At 35.1% G+C, this 9,121-nt stretch overlaps 1 protein-coding gene across 2 annotated transcripts; it reads left to right on the forward strand.

Annotated features, from left to right (window-relative positions):
* The first annotated feature begins 967 nt into the window (after positions 1-967).
* Positions 968-3,823, forward strand: LOC119778708 (integumentary mucin C.1-like). Of its 2 annotated transcripts, XM_038278058.1 has the most exons (6): positions 968-1,047; positions 2,247-2,348; positions 2,458-2,625; positions 2,719-2,835; positions 3,029-3,373; positions 3,407-3,823. In XM_038278058.1, the coding sequence occupies exons 1-6, from the start codon at positions 999-1,001 to the stop codon at positions 3,481-3,483; spliced, it is 858 nt and encodes a 285-aa protein (XP_038133986.1). In that variant the 5' UTR covers positions 968-998; the 3' UTR covers positions 3,484-3,823. The 2 variants fall into 2 exon arrangements, with proteins under 2 accessions (XP_038133986.1, XP_038133985.1); XM_038278057.1 differs by having other exon boundaries at positions 3,029-3,823.
* The last annotated feature ends 5,298 nt before the right edge of the window (positions 3,824-9,121 follow it).

Genomic DNA, 9,121 nt, shown 5'->3' on the forward strand with positions numbered 1-9,121 from the left:
GTCTGCCTCACGGACTAAAACTGGTAGTTGGTTCCACAGGAGAGGAGCCTGAAAACTAAAATATCTGCCTCCCATTCTACTTTTAGAAATTCTCGGAACCACAAGTGAACCTGCAGATTGAGAGTGAGGTGCTCTGTTGGAAACATAAGGAACAAACATATTATACATATAATGTAAGATGGAGCTGGGATATTTAGATTAGATTAGATTCAACTTTATTGTCATACACAGGTACAGGTGCATGTTTTAAGGCTTTATATATGTTCCCTCACAATAGTGATTTTAAATATACGTAACAGGCAACCTTCTTTGTGCTTAGTGGACTGCGCAGCAATGTACTAAAAGTAAAAATCTGTAAGTAAAATAAGGTTTTAGCTTAGTCACATGTAGTGCTGTAACAAATCCAACTTGAAAATCTTTTTAAGAAGTTTAACTCTGGAAAATAGAAAGGAAAATGATTTCATTTAAGGCATTAATTGTTTGGTATGTATTCTACTTTATCTGTGTTTTTGTGTTTCTATGAAACAGAGATGGGAGTGTCTACATGCTGCTCAATCCAACTACATCCAATGCGTAAGGACCGAAGAGGAGGATACCTTTTATTTTTGTGATGAAGGGGGAGAGATTCTAAAAAATTTGTCAAAATATATTTTTTTTAAATGGAAAAAAAACACACTAAAGACCTCACATCTGCAACAGGGAGGCCAAAACTGAGAAGCTTCTTTTCTCAAAGTGTGTTTTATGTTGTTAATCACATGTTTGGTTTTAATTACCTTTTATTCTCTTTTCATACTCTGGTATGCATGAATAGGTGAGTTAAGGGTGTGTTAACTTGTTTTTAGAGTCTTTGACATCGTTTCCTGATGTTTGACGCTGTAAACTTGGGAACACACCTGTTATATGATGTCATAAGAGGAGTATATAAAGTATAGCAGGACTCCTGGGTTTTAGTATCAAAACCAGGAGACCTAACAAACAGGATTCATCTGAACATCACTATGAAGCTGATTTTTTTTCTGACTGTCATCTGGGCTCTCTACAGCAAAGGTAACAATAATAACTTTAAATATATTTTTCACATTCTCTACCACATAAAATATTATAAATATTTTGTAATTATTTTAATTTTATAGCTTTATAAACTTTTGCTGTGTTGGATACAAACATGACTTTTTTTCAAAGGAAAGAGGAAAGAGTTGGCTAAACAAATATATATAACCGGTTATGTGTGTATATATATATATATAGATATATATATATATATATATCTATATATATATATATATATATATATATATATATATATATATATATATATATATATATATATATATATAGTGAAAAACGCTTTCTCAACTGTTTTTTTTTTAAGTGTCCTGTCTGGCAATGTGGGCAATAAGAATAATTGTCTTGATGCCAAAAAGAGCCCAACAGATTTTACTTTCACAAGTGGAGCAGTACGTCTATTGCCATAGTGTTCCGCTTGTTTCATGCATATAAATTGTTTTATTATAATTATGCAGGGAGTTTTACAGATTATATGGACATTGCAAAGTAAATAGAATCGAATAGGTAAAACAGAAAAAAAGGAGAAAAGATTAAAGAAAGAAGAGATAGAAAGGAGATAATGATAAAACATTTTCAGTCTGCTTCATCACCTGCAACGTGATGAAAATAGAACAGCACAACCAACAGACATGGTACGAGACATACAATAAAGTAACACCTTGAAACTATCGCTGAAGTAGTATTATTTAATCTGACATGTACTCTGTTACCTGAAGATAAGAATGTGGGCTTTCTATATGGAAGTCAACTGTCTTTTTTTTAAATATGTCAAAACCACTTCATGGTGTTCAATTCTCAACAATAGTTATTTAATTATCATTTTTATGACTTCTTTTATTGTTGCTGTTTTTATCTTCTTTTTCTTTTTAATTAAAATAGCACATTTGAGAATAAATAAACCTTGATCTTTGATTTATTTTCTCGGAATGCAGTATTGTTATCTTTTCTTATTCTCCACCATGACTTAAGCCTTAAGTAAGAGAAATCTGACTTTGAAAATGAGCCATTTCCCGACTATGGTTTAATTTAACATATTTTTGACTATTTATTCTCAGGAATTTCTTTTGAAATCACCAAAAACTAGAAAGATGAATTTTTAAATCAATGGACATATTGTCAGAATGTTTCATGAAAGATTTTGAACAATTCTTTAAATCCAACATTTCAATTGTGTGCAGCTGGGGCTCTGCAGTGCATCACCTGCACCAATCAGGCATGTTCAAGCACAGCACCACTAACATGTGGCTCAGAGACGATGTGCATAACAGCTAACATTAAAGGTATTGGTATGTTTATGTCTTACTACTTTTTATAATTGGAATTTTTGCTTTCATTTTCAGGCTGTGTATGTTTTCTAATAAAACAACAAATATCCCATTGGCTTTGCAGGAACTCAGTCTGGAGTTACAGGAACACAAATCTACAAAGCCTGCGCACCATCCTCTCTGTGTCCAAGCACAGGCACTCAGACGTTTTCAGTCAACTTGGGTTACCAAAGTGCAATTGCATCTGCTGAGTGCTGCAACACTGACAACTGCAATTCACAAACTCTGGCTTGTAGGTTTCATCCGCAGTTTTAATAATACTGACATTCCCTTTGTGTTATGTGTGTTTAACAAGTTTCTCTTTCATCTGCGGTTTCCATTTCAGCGCCACCTACACCGCCAATCAACTCCCTTCAGTGTGTTGTTTGTGACCCCACCACATCTCAGTGCACCACTCCCATCCCATGTTCAGGAGATGAGAGCAACTGTGTGACAGCAACTTGTAAGTTTACATTTTTGATAGTTTGGATGAAATATTGTAATTCTAAAAAATACTTTAGAGCTGGAATGATTCAAAAGCTAATGTTAGAAGCTGAAGAAAGCACAAAGAGCAGTCTTCTGTTGTTTGAATAATTGGATTGATTGTTCTTTGGAAATAAATTGGACTTACTCGACTTTCTTTTAAATATTAACAGTAAACGATGGAACAAACACAATTCAAGCGCTGGGATGTATTAGTCCAAACACTTGTGCAGCTGCTTCAAGCCTGGGTAGTTTGCCATTCATGGAGAGTGTTGGTTCGATAACTAGTGGACCAAGCTGCTGTACAACAGGTTTGTGCAATGATCCAAGAACAACAACCACAACAGTGGCACCAACTACCACCACCACAACAGTGGCACCAACTACCACCACCACAACAGTGGCACCAACTACCACCACCACAACAGTGGCACCAACTACCACCACCACAACAGTGGCACCAACTACCACCACCACAACAGTGGCACCAACTACCACCACTACAACAGTGGCACCAGCAACCACAGCATCCCAGTCAGCCACCACTGCATCAACCACCAGTAGTGCTTCTAGCGTCGCCATGGGCACCCTTCATCTATTACTTTTATTGACTGTTGTCATTCTGTAAATATCCTTAAAAAATTGACAGCATTAATGGTCAATTAAGAAACGGTTAGTCACAAATGTGAGGGAATTGTCTTTTTAGTTTCTCATGCTTTCTTTTGATTTTTAATTATTGGTTTCTTAATTTTGGTTTTTATTCAATTACATTACTTTTTATGATTGTATTTTCTTCCTTAATCAACTTGTGTACTGCATATGTGTCTTATTAATTTTGTATTTAATTTTCATGTAACTTTTACAACATAATTTCTATTTTATAAACATCTTTATGTTTGGGGGCTTTATATCTACAGAATTTCCTCAAGATGTTTGAGAAAAACATGTTAAATAAACCTTATTAAGTATTTGTCTGTATTTTGTGAGGGAGAAAATGAATATGAAAAATAACATACACCAATAATCCCCCATATATATTAGATAAAATAAGATAAAAGGATAATTTTAACTGCCCAAATGTTCACTAAAGAAGCAATAACCATTCCATCTATTTGGAGGGTTTTTTTTATGTGGGTCTGTGTCAATTTCACACTGCTTAATGTAATTCTATAACATCAGCTCTTCCCTGACAGCATGGAGGAAGTTTCTTATCCTACAAAATAATATGATAAACTTCTAGTAATGGAAGAATAAAGGTATTGCATATATGGATCATTTATTTGAAGGAAATTAGTTTAGATTAAATATGCAATATGGCATTGACAAAAATAAATTCTTAGAATATGAACAAATTAAATCTATATTTAGAAACAAAATCATGCATATTAATAGTGGTTTACAAGTTGCAACTTTATTATAGTTCCTAGAATTAAACCCCCCAAAACAACTGTCTACATTATACAGGACACTGACAAAACTATATAATACAATATCTCTTCCTATTATGAAATGGGAGGGGGTATTTATCATTCAGCTTTCAACAAAACAGCTGGGCTCAGATATGTCAAAGAACTTTTAACATAACTAGATACTCCAAGTTAAAACGAATACAAGACAAAATCTTTCACCTGTACACTATACAGGTCAATAACAAAATATCTGGGTACAGATATTTAAGGACTTAGTTGTAAGTGCCTGAGTTCTAAAATTGTACCTTCTCCAACAGTTTCCTTGCTGGGTGACTGAGGGAAGCTCTCTGGAAAAACAAATAGTTTGCATGGCCCCTTTTTTGCATCAATACAATTATTCTTATTAGAACATTGTCAGACAGGAAACTGTAAAAAAAGAAAAAGTGATTACTGATTTAGTGATTAGTGATTTATGACAGTGATTAACTTTAATTAAATCACAGATAACTTACTTTATATAGCACCTATATTTAGTCAGATTGGTTAAAAAATTTTTTATCAAACTAAAAATTTACTCGTTTTGTGCCAAATAGCTGTGCTACAGCCAAACGGTTCTAAAGGTAAGCTTGCTGGTTCCAGGTATTTTGAAAAGCAAAACAAAAACAACTGCAAAGACGTCACATCATCAATAGAGACGCCAAAGCTGTGAAGCTCTTGTCCTCAAATCCTCTTTAGCAGTAGTGCGTTTTAGAATGTTAATCATATGTTTGATCATAATTACTTTTTCTTTCTCTTCAGAATCTGTTATGCATGAATAGGTGTGTTAAGGGTGTGTTGATATGTTTTTAGATTCTGTGACATCGTTCTTGATATTTTATGGTGCTAAAATTGGGACACACCTGTTCATTGAGGTGCGGTCATATGTAGGGTCTTTAAAGCAACTTTTACTGATGGCACCAGGGGGCCTCAAGGAACACATGGGGTGCCCTGAGCATCTTGTAAAGACAGCTCAACTCACCAGTGGGCTTAGGATCAAATTTTGATACTGTTGTTCTTTTCAATTCTTTTTATAAAATTTTCAAAATGACAATATGTAAATGAAAATGAGAAATTATAAGAAACATTAAATATATGTTTAATATGTATGAAGTTTAAGTGAATGCTAACTCTTCCAGTTCATAAGTCAGTATTGGTAGCCCTTCCTATTGCAGAAAGTTAAGAGTCATCCAGGTTTTCACGTATTCAAATCATGCCTGTAATCTTTGTAATGTGTTAGTTTCATCTGGATTTAAAGACATTTATAGCTGAGTATCATCAACATATTAGTGGAAATTAAACCCATGCTGTCTAATAATTCTACTATATAGGAGCATATATATCAGTGGCGGCTGGTGACAAATATTTTTGGTGGGGCTGAGATAGCCTAGTGTATGTCTCCAACTAATCCAGAATAAGAATTCAAATAAACAATTGGAAATTAAATACAATTTAACAGTAATGATTTAATTTACTATATAATAACAGTAACAGTGATGATTTGGGTCACTGTGACAGGGTTCTTTGGCCTCCAAGAATCCAGGCTCAGTCGGGTTACCGGTGTTGGTGATTTATTGTGCTCAAAAACTCAAAACAGGGTGTAAAAGAAGCTAAACATATACAAGATACTCTGGGCCTCAGTCTCTCTCCAGTTACCAGCAATGTAACAAAGAAACAGAAAACAGAAATGGCAGCTCTTCTTCCCACAGCACTCACTGCAGGCAACTGTTAGGACAGCTCAGTGACAGCACCAGGGGGATATTTCATAATTGGGATATAAAAAAAATATAGTTTTGACTAGTTCAAATTAACTAAAATATCTTGATTATAATTCCGCATGTGTGATACTTTAAATGACAAATCAGATGACTACATTTGAGATATCTGAAAAAGCATTTTGACTCTCCAAATTGTGATTAAAGATATCTTGAATAGTTATTTTTCCCTAGACATAATATTAAAATATAAAACATCATTAGGGCAGTCAAAACTCAGCAAGTAATGTTTGTCTATTCTATTAAAATGTCTGTATCTCTATAATGGATCTGTATTATGAGTTTTCTTCTCAATTCAGAGGGCCCCATGCCTGTCTTTGCCTAGGGCCCCAAATTTGCCTAAATCCACCCCTGCTTCAATTCTCTCCTCCAGGTTTCATCTGTTGTGCCTAGAATTAACTCTGTTGTCGCGGGAGCACGCATCGCCCGAAACTCACGCCTACTGATGAGAAAACAGATTCAAATAATGAAGGAAAAGGTAAATTTTAAACATGTTGTTAATGTTTTCATATTTCTTATACATGGTTGCCTTAAAGTTGATAGTTTTAATGGAAGAATAAATTCAAATTAATAGGATTTTACTGGTATGGAGACACGTTTCAGTCAATGTGCAATGAATACATTCTCTTCTCAGTGGATGCCAATTCCCAATTTTGCTATCAACGCCATTGTAGATCATGTCTGACACTTTAATTGTTAAACTTAGAACCTGGAACCTGCCGAATTTTCCCTCCCCTCCTTATTTTCACATTCCTCAAATCGCATTGGTGCTTGGCAGTGAGGCTGTTCACAACAGCGCAGGCTGTGCGCTACTTGTAAGTGCACAACCTGCCAAATGTTGAAAGGGCAATACTATTGCCATTACTCTTAATATATAATAGAAATTTACACATTGAGTGATAAAATGTCACAGGTGATGTTATGGGGGGGTGGTCATTTAAGAAGGGGGATGCACATCCCCCCTTAACTCAAGTACTGGTTCTGGGAACAGATCTGTAAGGACTTAGTTGTAAGTGCCTGAGTTCTAAAATTGTACCTTCTCCATCAGTTTCCTTGCTGGGTGACTGAGGGAAGCTCTCTGGAAAAACAAATAGTTTGCATGGCCCTTTTTTTTTTTGCATCAATGCAATGATTCTTATTAGAACATTGTCAGACACCTGTTTTCAATCCTCTCGTTAACCCTCTCTTTGTCTCTGTCCCCTTTAAAAGCCCTCCCTCTTCAGTTGCTGTTTGCTGGATCCTCGTCTAATGTCTGTCTGCGTACCTCGTCTCTCCCTGGCTCCTAGAGTTTGGTTTTCCCCTGATGTCTCCCTGGTTCTGGTTCGTCTGTTATTTCTGTTGGATTTTTGATTCCTGCCTCAGTTCCTGTAAACCTCAATAAACCCACCTAAATTCACCTCTGCCTACTTGCCTCTGCATTTGGGTCCTCAAACCAACACCAAATCCTGACAACAGGAAACTATAAAAAAAAAAAAATGATTACTGATTTAGTGATTAGTGATTTATGACAGTGATTAACTTTAATTAAATCACAGATAACTTACTTTATATAGCACCTATATTTAGTCAGATTGGTTAAACAAATTTTTATCAAACTAAAAATTTACTCGTTTTGTGCCAAATAGCTGTGCTACAGCCAAATAGTTCTAAAGGTAAGCTTGCTGGTTCCAGGTATTTTGAAAAGCAAAACAAAAACAACTGCAAAGACGTCACATCATCAATAGAGACGCCAAAGCTGTGAAGCTGTTGTCCTCAAATCCTCTTTAGCAGTAGTGCGTTTTAGAATGTTAATCATATGTTTGATTATAATTACTTTTTCTTTCTCTTCAGAATCTGTTATGCATAAATAGGTGTGTTAAGGGTGTGTTGATATGTTTTTAGATTCTGTGACATTGTTCTTGATCTTTTATGGTGTTAACATTTAGACACACCTGTTCATTGAGGTGCGGTCATATGTAGGGTCTTTAAAGCAACTTTTACTGATGGCACCAGGGGGCCTCAAGGAACACATGGGGTGCCCTGAGCATCTTGTAAAGACAGCTCAACTCACCAGTGGGCTAGGATCAAATTTTGATACTGTTGTTCTTTTCAATTCTTTTAATAAAATTTTCAAAATGACAATATGTAAATGAAAATGAGAAATTATAAGAAACATTAAATTTATGTTTAATATGCATGAAGTTTAAGTGAATGCTAACTCTTCCAGTTCATAAGTCAGTATTGGTAGCCCTTCCTATTGCAGAAAGTTAAGAGTCATCCAGGTTTTCACGTATTCAAATCATGCCTGTAATCTCTGTAATGTGTTAGTTTCATCTGGATTTAAAGACATTTATAGCTGAGTATCATCAACATAAAAGTGAGCACTAATTCCTATGGTGCTCCACAGGTAACCCGGGAGCATGAGGAAGATTTATTATTAATGTGAACAAACTGAAATCGGTCAGACAGATACGATTTAATACTTATAAAATATTCAAGTTTGGTATGTATTCTACTTTATCTGTGTTTTTTGTGTTTCTATGAAACAGAGATGGGAGTGTCTACATGCTTTGTAATGAAGAGTGATGCCATGGTTCAACAAGCTACTCAATTCAACTACATCCAATGCGTAAGGACCGAAGGGTAGGATCCTTTCTATTTTTGTGATGAAGAGGTTAGAGATTCTAAAGAAATGGTCAATATAGTTTTTATTAAAATTAGAATAAAAACACTTAAGACCTGACATCTGCAACAGGGAGGCCAAAACTGAGAGGCTTCTTTCCTCAATCCCTATTTTGCAGAAGTGTGTTTTATGATATTAATCATGTTTGGTTTTAATTACCTTTTCTTCTCTTTTCATACTCTGGTATGCATAAATAGGTGAGTTAAGGGTGTGTTAACTTGTTTTTCGATTCTGTGACATCGTTCCCTGATGTTTGACGCTGTAAACATGGGAACACACCTGTTATATGAGGTCATAGGTAGAGTATTTAAAGTATAGCAGGACTCCAGAGTTTTAGTATCAAAACCGGGAGACCTAACAAACAGGATTCATCTGAACATCACT

Source organism: Cyprinodon tularosa, unplaced genomic scaffold (genome assembly GCF_016077235.1).
Source record: "Cyprinodon tularosa strain WSP-4 unplaced genomic scaffold, ASM1607723v1 ctg137, whole genome shotgun sequence".
NCBI lineage: Eukaryota > Metazoa > Chordata > Actinopteri > Cyprinodontiformes > Cyprinodontidae > Cyprinodon > Cyprinodon tularosa.